The 26,255-nt window shown below is 42.7% G+C and overlaps 1 protein-coding gene across 3 annotated transcripts; it reads right to left on the reverse strand.

The window, feature by feature from the left end:
• Positions 1-5,391: 5,391 nt before the first annotated feature.
• On the reverse strand, positions 5,392-26,002 carry LOC146548391 (calcipressin-1-like). 3 transcript variants are annotated; one of them, XM_085264103.1, is made up of 5 exons: positions 25,849-26,002; positions 25,544-25,686; positions 12,700-12,873; positions 11,297-11,456; positions 5,392-8,441 (listed from the first exon to the last, which is right to left on the reverse strand). In XM_085264103.1, exons 2-5 carry the CDS (start codon positions 25,673-25,675, stop codon positions 8,257-8,259), a joined length of 651 nt encoding a protein of 216 aa, XP_085120229.1. In that variant the 5' UTR covers positions 25,676-25,686; positions 25,849-26,002; the 3' UTR covers positions 5,392-8,256. The 3 variants fall into 3 exon arrangements, 2 of the variants coding, with proteins under 2 accessions (XP_085120229.1, XP_085120228.1); XR_014890655.1 differs by lacking the exons at positions 25,544-25,686; positions 25,849-26,002 and adding exons at positions 10,573-10,732; positions 13,536-25,527 and having other exon boundaries at positions 8,306-8,441; XM_085264102.1 differs by lacking the exons at positions 25,544-25,686; positions 25,849-26,002 and adding an exon at positions 13,536-25,515.
• Between the last annotated feature and the right edge of the window lie 253 nt (positions 26,003-26,255).

Consider the following 26,255-nt stretch of genomic DNA (forward strand, 5'->3'; position numbering starts at 1 on the left):
TGCTCTTTGGAAAGAGAGAAAAAGGGAGGAGGAGGCACAGAAGGAATGGAAGAAAGAGGGAGGAGGGATGAATGCAGGGAGTCCAGCAGGGAAAATAAATTACGTAGAAATCCAGAACTAACCAACTAACATAACATCGGAGCAGTAGCCTCGCTGGCTCAGTTGTACATTGTGGTATAGCTCCCAAAGAAAAAACGAAAGTCTGCATTTAGTATTCCAGAAGTAACTTACTGGAATACTGGAATACTGCATTCAGTATTCCAGTATCAATCGTGTATTGTAACGTCGAGGTGTTAGATCAGCGTTTCAGTCTCAGTACAGCTACACCCTGCAGCTGAGCTGGAGCACAAACAGTGTTTCAAAGAGAAGAATTGTTTTCTCACACTGGTGTTAACATTAGGTCAGTGGAAGTTTACATTATCGACAGGTTCAGAAGTGGATTATTTGCTGTTTGTTCTTGTATTTGGATCGATACTTGATACGTTTAAGATTTGGACAAACGCGCACTGAAAGTGTATTTGTGCTCTGCTCTTTAAAATTCTGTTGACATGAATCATTACTGTTGCATCTTTATAAAACAAACAAATATGATTTATGGTGACTTGACAATAGTGAAAATAGTCTTCTTACATTTTTAAATTAATCAAATAAACTGTTAAAACTCTTTATTAGTATGATTAAAATTATTATGTTGATGTGTTTGTGACATTTTCATTGACTAATCACAGTGTAAGTAAATCCTGGTCTTCTCACTCAGAGTACAAATGTTGGTGTAAAACTACTCTCTGGGACCTGATAGTTTTATAATTTATCGTGAGCAGATGTAGTTTTTTTTTACAGTGCTTGCAAAGAATAAACTATTTAATTAATTAGCCCAGTGTCATTTGGGGACGATATAAACCATTAAAATCTTGATACTTGCACAATATCAACAATATCCAAAGACCTTACTCTGAAACACCAAAGGTTTTGTACACAAGTTACTCAGACATGTTCAATTCACTTCAATTCAATTTACACAGTGCCAAATCACAACAACAGTCACCTCAAGGCGCTTTATATTGTAAGGTAGATCCTACATTAATAGATACAGAGAAAAACCCAACAATCATATGACCCCCTGTGAGCAGCACTTTGGTGACAGTGGGAAGGAAAAACTCCCTTTTAACAGGAAGAAACCTCCAGCAGAACCAGGCTCAGGGAGGGGCGGGGCCATCTGCTGTGATTGGTTGGGGTGAGAGAAGGAAGACAGGATAAAGACATGCTGTGGAAGAGAGACAGAGATTAATAACAGATATGATTCAATGCAGAGAGGTCTGTTAACACATAGTGAGTGAGAAAGGCGACTGGAAAGGAAAGAGCCAGTGCATCATGGGAATCCCCGGCAGCCTATGTCTATTGCAGCATAACTAAGGGAGGATTCGGGGTCACCTGGTCCAGCCCTAACTATATGCTTTAGCAAAAAGGAAAGTTTGAAGCCTAATCTTGAAAGTAGAGATAGTGTCTGTCTCCTGAATCCAAACTGGAAGCTGGTTCCACAGAAGAGGGGCCTGAAAACTGAAGGCTCTGCCTCCCATTCTACTTTTAAATACTCTAGGAACAACAAGTAGGCCTGCAGTGTGAGAGCGAAGTGCTCTAATAGGGTGATGTGGTACATGTGATTTCACATATTTGACAGATATTTTCCAGAAGCGTTTTGAATTCATCTATACAGCCTCTCTGGATTTCCGGTTCGTGAACAGACTACACCCTCTCAAACTAGGCCACACACTGTGTTGCCATCAGGTGTTCGATTTTAATCTGAATATAACTGATGCCTGCTTATCAGACCGCTTCCCTGTCATTTGTATGCACTGCTCCATGTTTCCTGTATCTAACACTGAATTGGACACATTACGCTGATCAGGTTGTATTAATTCCTCTACTGCTAAGAATTTTGGTGAGGCCTTTGAAAGCACCTGCCTCCAGCTCCCTCGCCTTATCAACTTATTTAGCACCACTTGCGCCACAGTTATCGAAACCATTGCTCCGTATAAACTGAGTAAACCCAGGCCTAAAAAGTCACCCTGGATCAGTGACACTGCTGGAGCTCTCAGGACAGATTGTATAAAACCAGAGAGACAGTGAAGGAGGAGCAAGTTTCAAGCTCTGTTTTTAATTTTGTAAAATAACCCAGAAGAAATCTGTAAATCTGCTGTTGTAAATATTTCTTTTACAAAATCACAAAAACCTCCAATAATCCCATTATGAGGATTTTGTTCTCCACCACCAACTCTGTTATCTCCTCCAGTGCCTTTTTAGGATGCCTCTGCTAGTAAAGTTCAGAATATTAGGAGTAGTATTACTACCTCCCCTCACATTTTAACTGATTCTTTCTTCTGATCTGTTTTCAAACCACACTATCCCATCCTTCTTTCATTAAATCCACAACCCATCCACTAGACGCTGGTCCAAGCATTCTCTCAATCATCAACAGTTCTGTCTTTCAGTACTGGTTCAGTTCTCTTCAAGCAGGCAGTTGGACCTCTGATGAAGAACAATAACCTAGAACCCACCTTACCAAAAAACTACTGACCAACCTACAAACTTCCAATCCTCTCAAAAGTCTCAAAAGGTGAGTTTCGGATAGTGACGGCCAAATGACACTTTCTGAAGCACTGAAGCTTGTATTGAAAAAGGTTCATTGATCAAAGCTTTTCAATACAGTCTTTGGTGACATCTGGTGGCCAGAAATATGAAGAGCAGCTTGAATCTACAAATTAAAAGGAACTGCTTCATTATGATTGCCCACTCTACCAAGTTTCTGCCCACCAGCTTCAGTTTAACATCATGTGACATATCCATGCTGTGTTCTTCCTTTTCTTGTCACTTCTTTTTATGACACATGAAGCTTCAACTTCAAACAGACCATCATTAGTATCAAGGCAACCTGCAGCATAGAATAGAAACCACAACGGTCTTGTACAACGCCTGCACTTCAGTGCTGGTGTCAGCGGCACAGCACTACACTGGCTCACCTCATACCTCAACAACAGATTCGTCTCTGTCAGCAGTGCAAACTATTCTTCTTCGATAGCGGCACTGCCACCGTCACACTGCCACCACCATATTTTAATGTTGTTGTTGTTGGTGCTCAGTCTCTTTCTCATGAACACTGACCTTAATTGGCACAGATGAGGCCTGCGGTTCTTGGGATGTTGTTCTGGGGTCTTTTGTGACCTCTTGGAGGACTCGTCACTGCGGTCTTGGGGTAATTAGTCGGCCTGCCACTCCTGAGAAGGTTCACTAGTTCATGAATTACACGACTGTAATTCATTATTATCAGGAAGTCCTACAAACTCCCTGAAAGCCTTCAGCTAATCCAAAATGCTGCAGCAAGAGTCCTGACAGGGACTAGAACGAGAGAGCAGATTTCTCCTGTTTTGGCTTCCTGTTAAATCCAGAATTCAAAATCCTGCTCCTCACATACAAGGTCTTAAATAATCAGGCCCATCTTATCTTAATGACCTTGTAGTACCATATAACCCTATTAGAGCACTTCGCTCTCGCTCTGCAGGCCTACTTGTTGTTCCTAGAGTATTTAAAAGTAGAATGGGAGGCAGAGCCTTCAGTTTCCAGGCCCCTCTTCTGTGGAACCAGCTTCCAGCTAAGATTCAGGCTCAATCAGGTGACGCTGAATCCCTGAGGCTGTTGGGGATTCCCATGATGCACTGGGTGTTTCTTCTTCACTCACGATGTGTTAACAGACCTCTCTGAATTGAATCATACCTGTTATTAACCTCTGTCTCTCTTCCACAGCATGTCTTTATCCTGTCTTCCTTCTCTCACACCAGCCAATCACAGCAGATGGCCCCGCCCCTCCCTGAGCCTGGTTCTGCTGGAGGTTTCTTCCTGTTAAAAGGGAGTTTTTCCTTCCCACTGTCACCAAAGTGCTGCTCATAGGGGGTCATATGATTGTTGGGTTTTTCTCTGTATGTATTATTGTAGGGTCGACCTTACAGTATAAAGCACCTTGAGGCGACTGTTGTTGTGATTTGGCATTTTATAAATAAAATTGAATTGAAAAGAACCAAATAGGGGCTGTGGCCCCCCCACACTCCCTAGCAGATCGTTACATGGAGAAACCTTTGGAATACAAGCGCGCTGATCCACACAGGTATGCACACGGGTGTTCACTGCTCGTAGACCCAAATTACACCTTTCTTGGCTGCTACTTCGAAGCACATCTGTCCTGCGTGCTGCACAACAACATTGAATATTTAGTATTTACTGCTGTTTACACTTAGCTAGATTAATGCGATGGTGTTGTGTTTAGTATGTTGCTTTGTTTTTTTTCTGCTTGTTTTCTATTCTTCTCTCAACAGGTGATCCAGGAGATTTTTATTTTTTTTCTCCCCCCCTTTCTCACTGTCCCTCTCCCCTTCTGTTTTTCCTTTCCTTCCTCTTTCTTTCTCCCTTTCCTATCTCTCACTCATGTCTGTCCCGTCTGTAACATCTGAAAATAAAATATAATAAACAATAAAAACAAAGATCGACCAAATGGAACAATACGGCAATGCCACGATGATCCATTTGGCAAAGTAAATCCATTGGGTATCCTTGTTGGTCTTCAGACAACAATTCTGATGGCTAAAGAACCAAATGGGACAGGCGAGAAAAAAAAAAAAGAAAAAAAAAGAAAAAGAAAAAAGAACCAAATAGATGCCACTCATAAGAATGATTCCATTAGCATTTGTCACAAAAACGTTTCATCTATGGCGCTGTTCTACTGTACCTGAGCACTCACAGTGCTTTATACAACATTCCTCATTCACCCGTTCACACAAGCACTTTTAAAAAAATGCTTTTTCTATCTAACATTCACACACATTCATACTCTGATGTATGAATTGGGATTAGTATCTCGCACAAGGATATTTGAGATGCAGAATGGAGCATCCACAGATCGAAGCAATGACCTGCATTTGGTGAACTTTTGTCTGTTTTGTTTTAAATGCCTTTGTATTTTTGTGCGAAGACCTTTGTGATGTTTGTCTTGAAAGGTGCTATATAAATAAAATTTTAGTAATGTTACTGATCTACCACCTGAGCTAAAAAAGCCAAAGAGTTGATTCTGTTCATGTGGAAGTTTTCAGTGGGAGAAACGTTTCGTCACTCATCCAAGTGACGTCTTCAGTCTGAAGAAGTAAATAAGGGGAGACAGCTGGATCAAAGAAAGGCCTTTTAAAGGAATGGTTTAATAACGTCGAACGCATGCGGTGTCTGTTAGTAAAGAAAGCATTAATCAAAGCTAAAATGTCTTTGAGAAGTGTTGAACGAATGGAGTCTAGAAGGCTCATTAATGGTTTAGAGGAAGAGATCACTGAAGTTAACACAACAGAGTGAGGACACTTCTTTTTGTGATTCTAGTCTGTGGAAGGCTTTCGAACTGTGTTTATTTACACTGTCAAAACGTCCAGCCCACTGTGACCAAAATATTACAAAATTCACATACAGGAAAAACACAAACCTCATTCAAATGACTTCAACCAGGAGTCCTTAAAACAGTTCAGAAATATACTCAAACTTATGTGTGTAATACAGACATATACTCTTATATAGGACAATGACACAGATGGAATTAGATGGTGAAATATTTATTCACGGTAACTTATTACTTATTTCAAAAATAATAAAATTCTAGTAAAAAAGTAGCCAAACCACCACACTGTCCAATTGTGTCTAAATGAAAGGGAAACAAAATACCCGGACTAAAGGTGCAGTTACAGCCCGTTAAGATGCTCGACTGGCAAAGACAGACACGTTTTCATTTTTAGATTCTTTCAGTATCACAAAGTGTCACGTGGCCCTAAAGTTCCATTTACAGGTTGAAACAAACAAATGTGTTGTGATTCCATTTATACAGAGTTAAACTGGGATATATAGCATCAGTCCAGTTCTGAAATGTTCATGTAGAGGTGACAGTCCTGTGTTATGCATTAGCTACACAGATTTGAGACACAGCGTTCGAACATCTGCAGCTGAGCACTATATAGCAGAAAAAGCTAAGCTAGTCTTATAAAAACTTCAGAAAAGCAGACATATTAAAGATAGCCAGTGCTGCACCTCAGCCTCATAGTAGATACACTTATGGTATCAATGTGAAACAAGCCATCTTCGTTCAGTCAGTCAATACTTCGTTGTCCCCAACGTCTGCCAGCCCATACTGGCAGGGTGACAATGACGCCGCGTTCACGGCTGCAACATTTTGGAAATCAAACAACAATTAGTTGGAAATTGCTGTAATCCTACTGATGCAACAGCAACACAGCAGTTAGTACATCTTTGAAAGCACACAGTCAAACATGCACACAACAGGGCCCTGTACTACGAAGCAAGTCCAGTATATCCCATCCTTTATTCTCTTACTGGAATATCTGAAATCAGGATAAAACCTCCCATCGCTGGTCAACCCGGGATTTCTCTGCACTATCACATGAAAGGGATGGTGTTGCCTGGTCAAACATGGTACGTAAACAGCCAGCAGAGCAGCAGATTTTACAGTGCTACCCCTCAGCCTCCTATGGTATTAATTTCAAAAATCTATGTCGCCTCATTCTTGAGTTATCGCTTCACAAACTTGGGCCTGTCGGCAGGGTGACCACAGTCCCCATCAGTCTGATACGGCTGAGAGTTAAGAAGGAAGATAAAAATATGAGAAGTTAAACACATGCAGTAACAGAGGTGCTGTACACTGCTTTAGTATTAAAATTATATGAAGTTTAGCCGATTTGAAACCAGGAAGGAAAGCTGCCAAAACTGCTGACTGTGTAACTTATCAAACTTCTCAATATCACAGCTCTATCATTAAGACATCAGAGGATCTGATGGACTATAATGTAATGAAATGTCTGTTTGAAAGAGTTTTTATTGTATCAGCTGCAGCCTGACAGTGAATAAATACAAGAGCAGAATTCATTTGATACAAACTGAGCAAGTACAACAAGGAGCTCTGTTTTGGGACCATACACTAATCCTCACAGAACTGAAACGGTTTAATTGCAGCGAACATGTAGACTTCACACACTAAAAATAATTTAGACCCTCCCAGTATCCACACACAGAGGTCTGAGGGACCGCACAGACTGGTACGTAGGTGGTGATCTGCGATCTCTATCATAACCTCTTTTTATAAGAGGTTAGTTACCATGGGTACATGAGTGATATATACCACGTCTTACTGCACCATCTAAGTAAAGAAAATCCAGGGTTAACCCTGAGATGACCTGGATAAGACCATTTTTATCTTGACCATCCTGCTTCATAGTAGAAGCCATAGGACATGAGCTGGATGTGCCACAAGTACAAAACAGGCCCCAAAATAACCGGCAGCGTGTTTGGGGCTTGAGTCACTGGTTGAACAGCAGCGCTCGCACACATTGGCAGAAAGACATTTTTCAGAACACTATTTAACCCCCACATGGCAGAAAGTGTCATCTGTTTTTTTAAAGCACGGCATGGTCAGGGACACGAACAGGTAAGTGTGGCGTTCTAAAGTAACAGATAAACATTGGTTGGACTTTAAGCCAAAGAGTAAACGGCCGTCCACGCAGGATGTGATCACGGTGTATCGCTGTGTTGTTGAGAGTCAGCGGCCTGCAGACATTCAGGTTCTCGAGGGTTAACTCCAAACTTCATGCCACCAGCAGCCATCTTGATAGTTGTTGCCTGAAGGTCTCCGTCACTACAAATCACTTCCTATGTGGGTGCCTTTAATAACAGCTGTTTGCTATGAGACAACCAAAACACACACAGAATGCAGCAAACTTCAAACACTACTTTGAAGAGAATTCCAGGAAAACTGCTTTTTTTGGGAAACTGAGTCGCAGCAAAGACAGCAGGAGGCCAGCTTTGTTTAGGCCAAGCAGATACATCAGACAACAGTGCAGAGCAATGGACACTGTCATGACTTCATGCTAGTGAGCACACAAGCCACTAAAATGTGAAAAAGCTGAAGCGGGTTGCTTCACACCTTAATAACAGACAAATGGAGCACCAGAGCAGATATCAACAGTCGTACACAGTAAGTCAATTTAAACCCTTTCCCGCTTCGGTCTGTCGAACACGACACAAATGCAGCATGCAATTCTAGTCATTTGCTTCAGCTGGATATTGCAGCACCCACAGACGCCTTCTCACAGTTTTATCCAAATCTCTGCGAGCGTGTTCAGCTGCTGATCGACGCTGACACAGTACAGATTCCCCTGTCAGCACCGCTCACTGCTCAACTCTAGGTGTGTAGTCAGGCCGTCGAGTCTGAATGATCTTTGGTCGTGGTGGGCGGGGCTTGTCATCCTGGTCGCTGTCATCGGGTGCGGAGCTGTCACCGCGTTCGTCGTCGCACACATGGACGACCACGCTGGGAGTGGTTGGTGTTGCTGTGTGAAGCTCGTACTTCCCCCCTAAGAATAAAACAAAAAAAGGTCAAATTGGAGGACGTTTCCCACAGGGCGTGCTACAATGTACCAAGTCACTGTGCAGCGATGAGGTTTCCCTCTTCAGCGATAGAGATAATGCAAAATGGAGAACAAAGCTGTCACGATCCTGACGACCTGATGATCTCAGTTTTAGATGTCAATGAGGTCTGACATCAGCTGGCAATTTCAAATGTATCAAAGAAACTATTTTAATCATTCAATTTTAGGAAACATTGCTTTTATACATCTGGAGGCAGAATCTAGATGCTTTAGCCACATCAGCCGACACCAACTCCTAACCCATACTACCTTTACTTCTTCTAACTTTGACATTGGTGGTGTGAACATAGCATCAGCATGTGGAGCTGCAACAGGTCTAAATAGTTTTAACAGTCAAATAGTCAAATTTAAAGTAATAGGGAACAGCTTTACTAAGTGACAAACGTGTTTCGGGGTGTGGCCTTCATCGGGGTCATTGAAGGCCACACGCCAAAGCGTGTTGGTCACTTAGTAAAGCCGCCCCTATCCAGTCTTTAAGTCTGACGTCATTAGCCGTTCCCGGGCCTAAACTCTGCTGCAGGTCCCAAAGTCACATGATCACTGCGGCATTACTGAGAGTTAAAAACTGTCTAAATTCTTTCATCTGTAATAAAATGATCAGCGTTGCTGCTTTACCAGGTGTAACAATTAAGTTTAACATCCAGGCATCCATGAAAACAGGATTTATTACATTTAACAGAGTTAGAAGTTAACAGGAAGTTAGCTCGCTAGCTTCCACCTAAACATGATGTAGCATGTTCTGACTGAGAGATTTCTGAAAAATTCAAACGTACAGCTCTGCTACCACTTCCAACATAAATCAAGACAAAACTAAACAGCAGTGACGTTTGTAGGGTTACTGAAGTTGGGCTAGCTGCTATATAATGATGTGCTACGTGATCGCTAGCGACACAGCTATGTTAGCATAGCATAAACACGGTGAAGCTGGAGGATGAACGCTAACTTTTTTGCTACTTGATAAAAGTTAACGTGAGGGTTCCTGATGGTTAGAGACAAATGCAGTCACATAGCAGGATGCTGTAAACGGACCAAGCTTCAGTCAGGAGAACAACTGAGATTATCCATCCACAATACCAGGTTAGTCACTAATATACTGCTGCATGCGCTGGGCTGTAGTTACATCGTAAGGTTTTAAAAACAGAGCTTTAACATGATTAGCGGTAATAAAAACCGAGAGGCCGACAGTGATCACTGACTGTTTGTAAGGGCTTGTAGATTACATAGAACAAGACACAAAGCATTAAAACAAGTTAAAAACACAACAGCCTTAGTGAACACAGCAGTTTGGAAGCAGGATTCGTCACGTCATCACTTAAAGACCGGATTACTTTAAGTGTTGCTGGAGTCTTCGGGTCATCAGATCTTTGTCTTCTCCATGCACCTTGGAAGAAGGTGAAGTTGTGCCAGAAACATTTGTTGGTTTCTAATCCTCACTGCTTTTAAATGTGCTGTGTGTCTATGCTAGCAGATGTGCATGAAGTGTGGGTTTCCCATCACTTCCCTGAGCTCAGTGTCACCCATGTCTCTCGAGGAGCCATTCGCCTGTACGGCTATACAAAGCTGTGTTGCCAGACTTTCACTAACACATAATAATAATAATAATAATAATAATAATAATAATAATAATAATAATAATAATAATAATAATAATAATAATGATAATAATAACAACAATAACAACAACAACAACAATAATGGATTGTGTGACATGCACAAGACTTGTAAGCATTAATTTATAGAACCTCCCCCACATTTCATGAAAGTTTGACCTTGAAGAAGAGGTCAGAGGTCAAAAGTAACGTGATATTTAGAATCCCTATATGTATTCAATAGAAACAAGAGCAGTAAGAAACATAATAAAGTTGTATAGTGCCATTTAAAACTGACTTTTACCTTCAGATCTTTCTATTGCCCATGAAAAAGAGGTCAGTGGTCAAATGTGACATATTTTAAATCTTATCTGCAATACCTTCTATATGTTCACAATACACTGTTTGTAATAATGATAGTTTCTAAGCCTTTTAGTCAATTATTGACCAATTATCATGAAACTGACCTTGAAGATCTCAGTGTGAATGGTTTGTATCATAATTCAGGGCTCAGCTTCCTGAGTATCTGGAATCTAGTATGCACTGTTGCTCTATTTACGTGATGTCATCTCGATCCCGGCCTGGGACATCTTTTCTCTAAGGAGATTGTTTTGTTGTACATGGTCCCTGTTAAATAAAGTGGAAATGAAAATGAAACACTGCAATGAGCACCTACCATAGCGCAGCTCCTTAAGTGCAATAGATGGTTCTTTTGTCCTTTTTAAATCTCATTTTATAGTTTTTCTCTTTATTATTTCTGTTCTTTTCAGTGCAGCAGGGACAGCACTTAATTTTGTTGTACTTGTTTCCGTGACAGTAACGACGCTCTGATCGCGGTGTTGGGTTTTCCCTCTAACCACCACACCTGTCTGCAGTTCTGCTGGCAGTCATTGCTACCTGGCTCCTGACTTTGAGTTGTAGGCGTTGATGTCAATATCAGTGTGGAGACAAGCTCACACACTTTGCACTTGTAATCAGTTGTGATGAATTTATCGAGAATTAAATGAAGGAAGACAAAAAGATTAAAAGAAGAGGAACAGCGTTTTAAATCATGTACCACTCAGCTTCGTTCCAAGCCTGTAAAGAGCCTTCAGTTTGCATTTGAGGCTGTAGGAAGTGTCGATTGTGTTTTACAAACCTGTCACACATTCACACACGGATGGAAAACACAAATCATAATGTGTTGTATACCTGGCCCCAGTTTAGAGATGGCACAAAGCAGGTCATAGTTGATGACCGGTGTGGCGTCCTGAGACTGTTCCCAGCCGACTGGAGGGGAAGCAGGAGGCGAGATCAGGAACTGCTTCTCTGGCTTGGGAGGCTCCAGCCGAGGACTCCCTATGTGCACAGACTACACAGTGCAAAGGCAGGGCAGCACTTTATAATAACCAGCAATATATCACAGGTTTACTGAGACTGTAGCATCATATAGAAAGAAATGGATTGATGATTATGTTTCTGTCACCTACCTACCCAGCTAACTAATGCACTGATATTTATACAGTGCTTCTATAGTCGTACCACTGAAGCCACACAGTCACATTAAACTGTAGATTCAGTGATTTATTGGATATTTTTTCCTGTGTATTTCACCAACTTTAACTACAGTGAGAAAATTATTTATTCAATCCTCCTCTGACTTTGTAAGTTTGCTTAAAAACAAATGAACAGTTTCTCATTTTTAGGGTAGTTTCATTCTAGTAGAAGAAGAAAAAACGTTGCAAAGGTTCTACGTTGATTTGCATGTAACTGTCATCGTCCCACTGCTCCAGTGAGAGTACCACCCAAAGTCCCCACAGCAAACATGGAGGTGGAAATCCTATGCTTCTGGGATCCGCCCTACTGTGAAGTGGAACGTCTAATCACTGCCCACTGCGTCATTCACCACAGGGCATTGTGCACCGGTCGCAGCAGATGGCCCCGCCCCTCCCTGAGCCTGGTTCTGCTGGAGGTTTCTTCCTGTTAAAAGGGAGTTTTTCCTTCCCACTGTCGCCAAAGTGCTGCTCATAGGGGGTCATATGATTGTTGGGTTTTTCTCTGCATGTGTTATTGTAGGGTCGACCTTACAGTATAAAGCACCTTGAGGCGACTGTTGTTGTGATTTGGCGCTGTGTACATAAAACTGAACTGAAATGTTTATTATTTTGTAGCATTAGAAAGGATGAATTAATCAGCTAGCTGACATAAAGCAAGCTAACAACATTGTTTAGGTAGACAGAATGTAACACTTATAAACTACACTAAGTTATTCTATTCTTATATACATATACAGAGCAGCAGCTCCATTCATATTAAACTGAAGCTAACATGTCAAATTTAGTCTGGAGGATACTGACCGGTGTCACAATAAGTGAAAGTATGCACATCTCTATAAGAGAAGAACGAACACTGCTATAACACACAAGCTAATGTTCTTCCACAATGTACAAGCTGTTTTTTAGTTATTATTTCAATTTTCATTTATTATTCCAAACTCTGGGACAACCATAGATGACATTCAGAAAGTGAATCAAGAGCTCCGCCTGGTTTAGCGCGTTGAAGGTCTGAACAAGTTACATTCATGTGTCTGATAGATCTCAGCCTACAGATATTACCTGAGCGAAGTAAAGTCTCATTTCTTTGCCGTTGAAGTCCGTCTTATGTAGTCGGAGTCTCGCCTCCGCTGCAGCCAGAGCATCTCTGAAACTGATCCTGATCCGCCGAAACGACTTGAAGTACTGGAACTGCACCTCCGAGTCGAATGAACGGAACAAGGCCTCAAAGCCAGCCTGGAAACACAGAGGAAGCAGACAGCAGGAGGAGACTGAAGTAATGACTGAGATCTCTGAACCATCTTACAGACTTCAACTCCGTTCAGCCCATTTAGCACTTTCTTCACTTTCTTCACTAAAAATATTGAGCAAGAGCCAGTTTGAAGATTCTATGAATAAAGGCACAGACATCTGATCATGCAGACACACTGAAATGATCGATATTACCTAAACGCCTACAGATTAGCACACATTAGTGCAGATGTAGGATTCATCTTTTTCTTAACACTGTTTTATTATCGAGTTGCACCAACAGCTTAAGGAAACTATGTTAAAAAGCACGGCCATGCTGCAAAATCCTCATTACTGTGTTTTACAGTCAGTCTTGGCTGTCATTACACCATCTAACAGTCGAGTTGCTGCATTACTACTGAAAGACCGTTTTTAGAGGGTAGTTGAGCTGGATGCTTGGGTTGATTCAGCTGTAAAATCACGTTTAAGCAGACCTCTCAATAGCTACATTACATGATGAACTGCACATAAAACCTATATACAGTCAACACAAAATGCAGTTGGAAGCTGCTGGTCGAGCCTGGAAGCCAGTAAAGATGTCTCAGGATGCACACAGGGTCAGCTGCAGTCAAATTCCAGGAAATCCTTTAGTGACACCGTACTGTTACCTGCACCTCAGAGTGGTGGAATAATTCCCGGCTGGTCACCGAGGCCACCAGGCAGAACCGGTTACATTTAGTGGTCTTAATGTGCATGACAGGCGACCCGCCGATCCGCAACCTTTTCCACCTGATAACTGAGTTCAGGGTGCGATGCAATGCTGTAACAGTCAATGAAGTTGAGGAAGAGGAGGGACGAGGTTGGAGGACTGTTGCTTTCCCCAGGGTGACGGACGAGCAGAGACAACGGGATGTTCCAAACAGGACCGTGGTCGGGTTCTTCCCCAGCACTGGCTTCACATGCGCAGCAGCAGTTTTTCTCCTTCGGTGCCCACAGTACATCAAGTCCACAACGTTAGAGAGGCAGTGCGGCACATTCCAAGATTATGAAACGAGAATCTAAAGTTAGAAATTGAAAACAACATCTAACATTTGCTAATCTGCGTTTTCTTCTGCTACAGCTTGTTCCTGTCTCGCTCAGCAGCAGACTGAAAACTCAAGGAATTTTCCAGAGATTTGGGTGTGGAGAGCTGAAAATGTCACTCACACTTTAATCTCTCTCTCTCTCCCAGATCCAAAGCCACTTAAATGAGGCCCTGCCAGCCTATGACGCATTAGCCACAGTCCCCTCCTCTCTTTTTCCTGGTCTCATTCACTGCAGGCCAATCATCGGTGGAAGGAGGAGGGAAATCTATTTTCTTCTCTCTTCCTATTCCTCCACTGACAGATACAACACTGACTAATCATACAGAATGAAGGGCAGTGACTGCGTCTGTGCGAGAGAGTGGGAGACAGAGCTGACATCACTGCCTCCTGATGCTGTTTCTTAGTGGAAACTATGACAGGGAGCCTCACTTTGGATTCCACACGCAGAACAAAAACATACATTCATATCTTTTCTTTGTATATATGACTGAAAGACAGAGAAATGACACAGGTAGCTGGGAGACTGACGCCCAAAGTAAAAAATAAAAGGGGTGAAGGAAGAGTAGAAAGACAGGACGAGTGAGAAGCATGAAGGGATCCAGAGGCAGGTTGATAACATGCTTCTGTGAGGCATTAATAGCAGAGAGCTTAAAGCTTCACACAATGACAGACAACACTGTGACTGCTCATACAGTCAACATCATCATCTTTATTGATAAAGCACTTTAAAACAACCAAAGTGCCGTACACTGGAACTGAATAATACAGTTACATAAGATATCAATTAAAGCCAAATAAAAGAAAAAGTATAATCTTTAATTAGTTAGATATTAACTAATTTAATTACAAGAAGAACTACGTCTCTCTGAGGCCGAAAGCCAAAGACTAAACATGACGGCTGACATATACAACATACATGACTTTTCATTTCATTGAGGGGGAAAAAAGTCACAATATTTACAAAGATCACCAAGAAGCACTTAGAGTGCAGATGTCTGCTAAATCAAATGACTGACCTTGAAGGAGAGGTCAGAGGTCGATGTTTTGAACAATGACCTTGGAGACTTTGGTAGATCTGAGCCAAATTTGAATGGATTGTTAAGACTCTGAAAAATCAAGTTTACAGACACCATGAAGCTACCAGCAGATTACTCCAACCTGGATGTTCCAAGCTGAGTAAGCACACGTTTCATTTACGCTGTACAAAGCTAGTAACACACTGATAATATTCACGGGGAACTCAGTGGGACTGTAAAAACAACACTGGACGCCAACTGAATGTTCTTGCTGCTGTTAGACCTCAATCCCCTGATCATCACCGACATCTGTCACACATCTGTCACACTTGGGGTGGCTGCAGCTAGGTAGAGCAGGTCATCTACTGATCGGGCGGTTGGTGGTTCAATCCCTGGCTCCTCCAGTCTGCATGCCAAATATCCTTGAGCAAGACACTAACCCCAAGTTGTTCTCCGGTGCATCAGAGTATGAAAGTGTGTCAAGCTTAATTAGGTTACTTGGGTAAGTCTAAATTGCCCATAGGTGTGAACCTGAGTGTGAATGGTTGTCTGTTAGCCCTGCGACAGCCTGGAGACCTGTCCAGGGTGGACCCTGCCTCCTGCCCTATGGTAGCTGGGAAAGGCTCTAGCTGCCCTGCGACCCCGACAGAATGGATGGATGTTGTATAAAGCACTTTGAGAGTAGAAAAGCACTATAAGAATCAGTCCATTTACCATTTAACAGTGGACATGGCTACAAATTTTGCAGTGGAGCAACCATCAGCCAACTACTGTACATGGGTGACAAGCTATAAGCCAGGACACAGACTCACTGATCCACATCACCAGGATGTACAGTGAAGGCATCAGGATGTTATTCAGACTGGATAAGTACAGTCGAATGGCTGCAAAGACAGGCAAGCTCATCCGCACTGAAGGGGTGGAGGAACAACAGCAGATGTAGTACAAAAGCTACACGTACCTGGATATCCCACAGGCCAGTGGGAACATGATGACTATGCACAAAGGTCAGCCACAGTCAGGTACAGCCAGAAGGAAAAGCAGGTGCTGACAAGCCAGCTGAATGGTACGAATAAGCTCCAAGCTGTAAATGCATATGTCCAGTGTAGACGGTCAGAAAACGACTACAAGAAGACAGGACCAACTTCACCCCCGATCAGACCTGCACACTGTTAGACCTCTGCCTCACCACCACATACTTCAAATACAACGAAGGCTTTTACAGACAAAAACATGGCTGTGCCATGGACTCCCCCGTGTCACCTATTGTAGCCAACCTTTACATGGAGGAAGTGGAAAGGAAGGCTCTTGGCTCTTTCAAAGTAAGAGTACCCAGCCACTGGTACAGATATGTGGATGACACCTGGGTCAAAATCAAGACACAAGAAGTGGAATCCTTCACCGCGCACATTAACGCTGTGGATAAAAACATCAAGTTCACCAGGGAAGACACAAAGGACGACTGTTTGCCTTTCCTGGACTGCGCCGTGCACATTGAAGAGAACGGCAACCTCAACATCGAAGTTTACCGGAAGCCCACACACGGACCAGTACCTCCTCTTTGACTCCCATCACCCTCTGGAACACAAACTTGGAGTAATCAGGACCCTACACCACCGGGCAGAACATGTTCCCTCTAAGCCTGAAGGAAAAAAGAAGGAACACACACATGTAAAGGAAGCACTCAAAACGTGTGGTTATCTTAGGGCTGTGCGATATGACCAACATCTCATATCCTGATATCAGACATCTATCGTCCGATAACGATATAAATCACAGAAATGTAACATTTTTGTAAATTCTGTGAATCTCGAGCAGCTCGACTTGCGTGAAGTGTTTCCAGCTGCGCGTCGTGTAGCTGGAGTCGAGTGTTTTAACTGATGCATGAAACGATACATTTTTAGACATAAGTTGTAACGGCGCCGTCTTCTTTGTGAGTATTTATTACACGGCGTGCTGCGGGGAAAAGCCTGTTCTAACGTTTGAGTCTAAGCTTTATTTTTTAGCACCTGGCGGCTCTTTTTTACTTCTCATCTGTAAATAATCTGCTCTGTCACGTGATTCAGTTTATTTTGAAAAGTCTCAACAGGATCTTGAGCTTTATTGTGAAAGATTTATGTGGAACATAAACAAGCGGACACGCGATGGTTTTACCGTCGTTGTTGCTAACGACGACGCATAAAAACAGGTGCTTGTCCGTCTGTAGTGTGGTTATATTAAATATAAGAGAAAGAGATAACTTTAAGAAATTAATATAGCCGCTACAGTGACCATCAGAACCATGAACAAATATTGCCGTAAACAGTTTATTTTGCGACACCACGAAACAAACGATAGCGTAAAATGAAACGCTTTTATATCGTCATCCGATATATACGGTTATATCGAACAGCCCTAGGTTATCCTAACTGGGCGTTCTTAAAGTCAGCAAAGAGGCAGAGAAAAGAAGATCAGACACCAGCGAGGGAGGATAAGAAGGACAGATGCAACAACATTGTCATCCCCTATGTAGCCGGTGTATCAGAAAAACTCAGGAGGGTTTTCTCCAAGCACGACATCCCGGTGTACTTCAGACCCAGCAACATGCTCAGACAGAAACTGGTTCATCACAAAGACAAAACGCCAAAACACAGACTTAACAATGTGGTGTATGCTGTACAGTGCAGCGAGGAATGCCCAGACCTCTACATTGGAGAGACCAAACAGCCACTTCACAAGCGCATGGCACAACACAGAAGAGCCACCTCCACAGGACAAGACTCAGCAGTCCATCTGCATCTAAAGGTCAAAGGTCACTCTTTGAGGATGCCAATGTTCACATTTTGGACAGAGAGGACAGATGGTTTGAAAGAGGAGTGAAAGAAGCATCTATGTCCACTGTGAGCGACCATCTTTGAACAGAGGCGGGGTTTACGACACCAACTGTCTGCCATCTATAATCCAGTTTTGAGATCCTTCCCAGACGCCTTAACGCCCACTCACATCCTGGGCCATCTGACCTCAGGAATTCGCATGATAGGGTGGGGCCAGGTTTCACAATGAGCTCACCCGAAACTCTGGCTGATTGGGACCCACACCCAGTTTCACACCTTGGCTCAGGCGATTAGAGGATCATCAGGGGGTCCTTTGTCCCTCTGTGGGGGGAAACTCCCACTAGCTTTATATCTGGGACTCTCCACCATTTGACCTTAGAACTGAAGAAACTTCTCGGATGAGAGGTGAAACGTCTTCAAGCAACTTAAAGAAGTCCAGACGCTTTTCTTTGCAAGCTGCTTTGACTACGAGGACCTGGATGACTGAGAACCTTCACAGACACATGTCCTGTAACAATAAGCAGGCACAGAAAGAAACAGGGAAAACCCTCCACCCAAAGTCCATGACCACGACACTCTATGTCCCTATAAAAGAGGGAGGACAAGGATTAGCGAGTGTCAGAGCCACAATCCAGGACCTCAGCCCCAAACTATGCAAACCTGCCCCGGAGACTATCCAACACATCGCAGCAGGATGTAAGATGCAAGCTGTGACAGTGTTCACTGAGAGGCACGACCAAGTAGCTTAACTGATGTACAGGATCATCTGTGTGGCACGTGGACAACACAGTCCCAAGTCCTGGTGGGAGCCATCATCAAACGCTGTTGAGAACAATGAGGCTAAGGTCCTGTGGGACTCCAGATAAGCAGCTGTTGGACAACCAACCAGACACAGTGGTGGGCAGAAAACCATAGCTGTGATAGATCCTGTCCTAGCTTAGAACATCAGGAAGAACGAGCACGGGGAAATCGAGAGGTACCAGGGCTGAGGGAACAACTGAAGCAGATGTAGAAAGGTCTCTGAGGAGCTCTGATAATGGCTCTGCGTCAGTGCTCCCCATCCAACCGGTAGGAGCTTCAGAGGTGCTAGAAAGCAGAATGGGAGACACTGTCCAAAAACAGGTGCCAAGCTTTCAGCATCATACTCAGAAAGACCAAAGGCTTCAGCAACGTATTGTGCAAAGGCTGTGAATTCTTATATACATGCTAGAGCAGGGCGATATGACCAAAAATATTTATCACGATATACATTTGAAAATTTACAATAACGATATAACTGACGATATAAGTGACACTACACAAAATACTTTACAACTCCACAACTTTATTAGTGCAAAAAACCCATCAATGTATTTTCACTTTGTCAAGAGATTTTTGTTTTTATATAATTTGATCAGCTTCATGAAATGTGTTTTTCTGTTTTTTAAGCAATCTACATGTCTATGATTTTTCACCTTATAACTTTGTGATGAACTTATTCAGCTACTAAATCACTTCCTGTTTTTAGAGAACAGATGTAGAAAAGGGAAATAACCCGTTGCTTTGGGTCTGTGCAAACAAGCAGCTGTTTTTTTATCTGCATTAAAGTTATATAAAAATATATCAGTGCAAATTCTTTGCTGACAGTTTAACCAAAAGGCATTTCCAGTGGAAACTGGCCGACATATCCTCAGCATAACCATGTATAATATCCACACTGTGTGTGTGTGAGAGACAGAAATGTGCAAACACAGTGCTGTAATATTAGTGAGCCTCCTGACAGTCTGCTGATGCTCAGTGTCCATCGAGTGTTGTGTATTGATGTTAAGCAACACTACAGAAACTACAGACATACTTGCACTAATCACCTGCAGGTCTCAGCCTCACCCTGCTGCAGCCACTGTGTGTGCAAGCCCAGCCCTGCATTTTTTCCATCCCACTGTTTTTGTTTCATCTACACATTTGTTTCCATTGCCTCACCAGGCAGACACAAAACAAGCACACATTTTTATGGCACCGTGCTCTCCTTTCTAGCACAGAAATAAAACTTGCACAGCTCAGCAAACATTAGTATTTAAGTTCATACTGGGGTACAGTGATCATGTGGAGACAGGCCTCTACTGCCCTCCTGAGGCCAGTAGGTGCATAGCAAAACTATAACAGAAAATTTGGAAAATCATCATTTTGCTGATAATACTGACAAACCTTCAGGTCTTAGAGAAAAATGAAGTTAGTGTCCAGCTAACTAGGTTAGTAGAACCAAGAAAGTTTAGAAAACTCTAGCAGAACCTGACTGTGTCCACTAGTTAAAAACATTTGTTTGTTAAAAAGAGTTTTCAGTGTTTTGCACACCTTTGCAGGGCTGTGCAATATGACCAAAATCTCCTCAATCAAAATTTATTTATATAGCACATATTAAAACAACAGTGTTGATCATAGTGCTTCACAGTCAATAAAAACATGAGACAGTTAAAACAAACAATAAAAGAGGACAACAAACAATAGGTAACAACGCAACAAGCTAAAAACAGCCAACTAGACAGAATCAAAAGCCAAAGTAAAAAAATAAGTTTTAAGACGTAATTTAAAAGACTGGATAGACTCGGCAGTGCGAATACGAACGGGGAGGTTATTCCAGAGTCTGGGTGCCACGATCTTATCCTGATATAAGACATTTATCGTCCCGACAACGATATATATCACAAAAATTTAACATTTTCAGCTAATTCTGTGAATCTCGGGCAGCTCGACTTGCGTGAAGTGTTTTCAGCTGGGTGTTGTGTACCTGGAGTCCAGTATTAGATAAGTTGAAACAGGCGCATTTTTCTTTGTGAATATTTATTACACAGCATGCTGCGGGGAAAAGCCTGCTCTAAGGTTTATTTTTTAGCACCTGGCGGCTCCTTTTGGCCTCTCATTCATAAACACTCTGCATACTATTTCACATGATTCAGTTTATTTTGAAAAATCTCAACAGGCTCTTCAGCTTTATTGTGAAAGGTTTATGTGGAAATTAAACAAGCGGACGGCGGAGCCAGACGATCGTTGTTGCTAGCGATAACGCATAAAAACAGTCGCTTGTCTGTCCGTAGTGTGGTTATATTAAATATAAGAGAATGAGAGAACTTTAAGCAGTTGTACAGTGACCATCAAAACCATGAAAAATATTGCCGTAAACACTTTCATTTGCGACACCACAAATGGTAAAAATGGTAAATGGCCTGTACTTGTATAGCGCTTTTTCTAGTCCCTAAGGACCCCAAAGCGCTTTACACAATCATCCACACATTCACACACTGGTGATGGCAGCTACATTGTAGCCACAGCCACCCTGGGGCGCACTGACAGAGGCGAGGCTGAAGTGTGAAGTGAAGTGTCTTGCCCAAGGACACAACGACCGAGACTGTCGGAGCCGGGGCTCAAACCGGCAACCTTCCGATTACAAGACAAACTCCCAACTCTTGAGCCACGATCGCCCCACAAAACAAACGATAGATAGCGTAATATGAAACGATAGACGTTTTCATATCGTGAGCTGATATATATCGTTATACCGAACAGCCCTACACCTTTGGCTAAAATATATAAGAGGCTCTATTAAAAAACTGCTTCCTTGGTAAAACCTTCACAAACTCTGTTTGAGCCAATCTGCATTTTTCTGACGTGCATTTTAAAGATATTCAACTTGTTTCCAGTTTTTAAGCTTTTAAAACTCAATCACAGTATGTTATTTCTTCCTGCTGCTTCCTGCATCATTTATTTGTAGGCCAGAACTGCATGCAACTATGCTTTTTGCCATTTTACAAATTTAATAGTGCACTCTTAAAATACTTCCATGAAATACACATTGAACATGACCAACATCAGTATCACTATTAACAGCTGTGACTTATAGGTGAAAGGTTCCATTCATAGCAGCAATTTGGACATGCAAATATGTTTTTAGAAGGTAGAACAATGCAATGAACTTAGAATCTTTGTTTTAGGACTTCTTCAAATCCCAGTTCCAGTGTCAAGTCTTCATGGATCGGATTGTTTGTCCAGCACATCCCACTGATGTTGGACTGAGATCTGGAGAATTTGGAGGAACACTTAACACCTCAAACTCCTTGTTATGCTACTCAAACCATCACTGAACCTTGTTTGGCCCTTTATGGCAGGGAGCATTAACCCACTGAAAGACACTGCAGTCATCAGAGCACACAGTTTCCATGAAATGGTGCACATTTGTCTGCAACCATGCTTAGGTAGGTGTTACGTGTCCAAGTAGCATCAACATGGATGACAGGAACCAAGGTTTCCTAGCAGAACATTGCCCAAATTGTGATTGAATATGAACCTGAGTGCGATTCCATTCTTAATCCATAGTGTTTAATATGAGGTTGGCCCACGCGGTGCAGGTATAACATCTTCAAGTCTAGAACCCGTGGATATCACCAAACGCTGTTCTTCCTCCTTTAAAACGCTCTGCTAGGTCCTTACTGCTGTCAGCGACTCTTCGTTTTTTGGGTGTTTCTGCATTCATTTTTGTATCTAATAGCTGAAACGTGTACTCCATTGGGTTGAGCTTCTTGTCTTTGAAGAATACCCTAATTCTTTAGGTGGGGTGGTAGCGCAGATCACCTACTGATCGGAAAGTTGATGGTTTGACCACTGTGTGCTCAAGTCTGCATGCCAAATATCCTTGGGCAAGATACTAACCCTGAATAGCTACGTGATGCAGTGTGGACGCACATGAATGTTAGATAGGAAGCACTTACGGACAAAGCATAGAAAGACATGATTGAGGCAAGTTGTGTAAAGCGCTGTATAAGAACCAGTGCAGAGAAACTTTAGGGCTGCTTTTGCAGTATCTTTTGATCTTCGACATATTTTGTCACATTTCTCTTGTTCCTGGTGAACTCCACAATGGGATTAGGGTGTCGCTCCCCTCCCTGTTCAGCCTGACGCAGTATATACTACAGTAGAAACAAAACTACAAAAGCAGCCTAGGTAGTGTTTGCCCTAGAAACATATTCAAATCCATTTAATGCTTCGTCTCCCCAAAATATGAAATGTACATGCATGCAGTAAGCTGCAGTAACACCAGAGATATGTTTTATTTCAAGGCAAAAGTGTTTAAACAGACGTTATTAACACATTTGCATGTACATACATATTAGCTGCCTAGCTTAATCTTTTCTAAGGAATATGAACCCTAGAATGCTCTTCATACTTGCTCACTACTGACTTCCTGGCTTTAAATATATTATCTCCCCCTGCTGGTAATGCAATTATTGCATGCAGTAATGCAACTTCTGCATGCATGTCTATTTCACGTTTTGGAGAGGCAAAGCATGAAATGTAGAGAATATGAGTTTTGAAAAAGTGAATGACTTCTTTACATTACATTAACAACAGCATGATGGAGAGAGGGCATGACGAGCTGACCAAAGTACAGGCTCAGCAGCACTTTCAGATTAGCATCTATAAGAATGTCTGAATAGAATAAGTTTAATCAGCGCTATATCAAATTTCAGTGCTATATAAAACATATGAAGTCCTATATAAGAAGTCATTTTATTAAAAATGGCTAGAATGCTTAAAACCCCTAAAACCTAACGGTATAAGCTCAGATTAGGGGCCTGTTGGAGGTATTTTCCCGCTTTGTAGTGATCAGTGTTGAGGTCACAACCAAGGCCAAGTGGGACTACCAGGACAAAGTCCACAGGAGTCCACTTACCGCTCTTCTGCGCTCCTCTGACCCCAAGCGATTACGACTACGCTGTATCACTGACTAATAAAAGAAAAACCAGGTCAGTGTTCAGTCCGTCACATCTCTCCCAGACAAGCTAAACACCCTCTATGCTCACTCAAACACAGTTTCATGTCCTCCAGTGGGGAGTGAGGCTGCCACAATGGCCTTCAAAAAGGTCAAGCTATATAAAGCTCCAGGACCAGAAAGCATTCCTGGTCATGTTCTCAGAGCACGTGTGACCAGCTGGCAAAGGTGATTGCCAATATCTTCAACATCTCCCTTCAGGGCGTCCACCACCATTCCCATCGCCAAGAAACAAGTGGTCTGTCTAAATGACTACTGCCCTGTTGCACTAACATCAGTCATCACAAAGCCAGCAGACAGTCAGACTACACATCCAGTCTACCTCCCTTACACGCTGGTCCAATTAGCCTACAGAAGAAACCGAGCCACAGACGTTGCCATTGCATTGGCCACACACACACTGCCCTGCCCACCTGGAAAAAGGGAACATATATGTGTGAAAGCCCTTAGCTGACTACAGCTCAGCATTCAACATGACAGTGAGAGTTGGAAAACACACTTCCTCCTCGCTCATCACAAACACGGTACAGTACAGATGATATGACCATCACGGGCGACGATGACACAGTCTACAGAGTGGACATGAAGGGACCAAACAACTGGTGCTAGGACAACAACCTCTCTCAACATCAGCGAAACAAAGGAGGCGACAGTGGACTACAGGAAACAACAAAAACGAGTTGACCTTGGTGGCTGTCAGCCAAATCTGATTGGACTGGTAACATAACCCCGCACTACACTACTTCAGTTTTATCAGAATTCATTCAAAACTTTTGAGCTGTCACGTATAAGACAAAAGAAAGAAAGAAAGAAAAAGAAACGGATGTCGTGTGAGGAAATGCCACAAACAAGTCACGTAGGTTCATCTCGAGTTCAGCCACTATCAAACTGAAGCCACCGGTTATTGTTTACGAACCGTTGTTGAAAACGTTATGCTTAAGCTAGTTACCGTGAGGATGTCTCATTACTGAAATCACAATAGCAACTAATTAGATGAGCATCAAACATCAAAAGAGAAGTTTTTGATGTTTGTGTTGTTACTCAACTGAGTCTCTCACCAGCTGCTGCACATTGCTGCACCCAGCATCCACAGGAGAAACTGCTCCAAAGGTGAAAGTGACGTAACTGCACAAATTATTAGTATCACACAGTCCTGGCTTCACCGGCACAAATCTGTTTTTCCACACAGCACATGTCCACTGGGACCGAATACTCCCTGCCTGCCTCAGAATGATTCTGCTGGTTTTATTTTCATCAAATATTAATGCAGTGACATTTCTGATTTACAGGATGGGGAGTCCACGAAAATGCTCACCGATTTGGGATTCGCCTTGGTGACAGAACCACCTGTTAACCTGCTCACCTCCTTCCCCCAAGAAGCTGCAGGAGATGTAGGAGACCATCCATTATGCATTTCATTTCAGCCATGTTCCCCTGTGTGACATCAACGAACACCCTGACTATTCGGTTTAATCCAGGAGCATTTTGGGTCTGAACCCAACTGGACCTTCTTTTCTGATTAAAGCTAGCAAACAGACTCCAAACCAGAGGAAAGTCGAACCTCAGGAATGAACTAAAGAAATTTCAAAGTCCCAGAGACGGTTTCCAGCAGAATCAGTTTGGGGCGTGACTATAGCTACTACTATACTAGTCTTTAATGGAGCTAATTCATTGATTTTCATGGATGGATGCCAGTAATCCCCCTGCCACCAGATGGAGCGATGAAACCACATAAACCTGTGGCTCTCCTGCACACACATCTTTCTCATTTAAGGCTACTGTGCTCCATAGATACACGTTTATTCCTGTCATACTATCAGATAATTTCATATTTTGGTTTAAAAACAAAGAACAGTCTCTAATGAACTACACAAAAGCGCCAAAGCTATTGGTTCATGTTTCACGTTCATATGTAAGCACTGTTTAGCTGCGCCGCACACAGGCCAGTGCCTGACAGCTTACCTTAAGCCTTTCCTCGTTGAATAAATCCTCCGCCACTTTGCAGGCCACCAGGGCGTCCGGTAAATCCGTGAACTGAACATCTACCGGGGCCGCCTCCGCCTCCTCCTCGCCGCCATTATCCGCCTGCTGCATCACCCAAATATCTGGAAACATCGACAGCCTTCCGTCAGCACCGACACATACTGCTTACTGCCTGACTCTACACCTACCAACACCTTTGATATGCCGCGTACCAAAACCAGGACATGAAGCTATTTTTGTGGATAAACATATTATTATGACAAAGGCGTCGCTGCGCTGTTTACCCGCCGGTGTTAGCAGCGATGTCCTTTCTGTGTGTGCTTTCAGGCGGCCGCTGGCTCCTCACTGTGCTCTCAAACCCGAGCTACTGTCTGACATCAGCTGCACTTACAGCTACCTGTAGCTACACGGAACAGCGGAAGCACTTCCGGGTTTTCTTCTTCGCCGGGCCTTCGCGGCAGTTTACATCCGTTCACGGTGCGTTACTGCCGTCTCACGTTCCTCAGCGGTCCGATGACTTACCTCCACACAGGGGCTGTATCCCAGTTCAGGGTCTGCAGCCTTTTTTTTAAACTTTATTTATCACATTTTAGACATACAGTTAACTCATTCACTGCCAGCCATTGGCAGTGAATGAGTTAAACCCATTGACTCATTCACTGCAATTGACGGCTATAGCAGTGAATGAGTT

The sequence above is a fragment of the Mchenga conophoros genome, linkage group LG23, assembly GCF_057382185.1.
Source record: "Mchenga conophoros isolate Kocher_MC1m ecotype Shallow Benthic linkage group LG23, M_conophoros_male_GT1.1, whole genome shotgun sequence".
In the NCBI taxonomy this organism is placed as follows: Eukaryota; Metazoa; Chordata; class Actinopteri; order Cichliformes; family Cichlidae; genus Mchenga; species Mchenga conophoros.

Bases quoted from the DNA above. Each gene is read 5' to 3' on its own strand.
- LOC146548391 (XM_085264102.1), bottom strand. From the start codon at position 13,868: ATGTACTGTGGGCACCGAAGGAGAAAAACTGCTGCTGCGCATGTGAAG. The intron at 12,874-13,535 runs GTAACAGTACGG...CTGTGTTTCCAG, and splicing joins TCCACCACTCTGAGGTGCAG to GCTGGCTTTGAGGCCTTGTT. The intron at 8,442-11,296 runs GTATACAACACA...TTTTATTCTTAG, and splicing joins CATCTCTAAACTGGGGCCAG to GGGGGAAGTACGAGCTTCAC.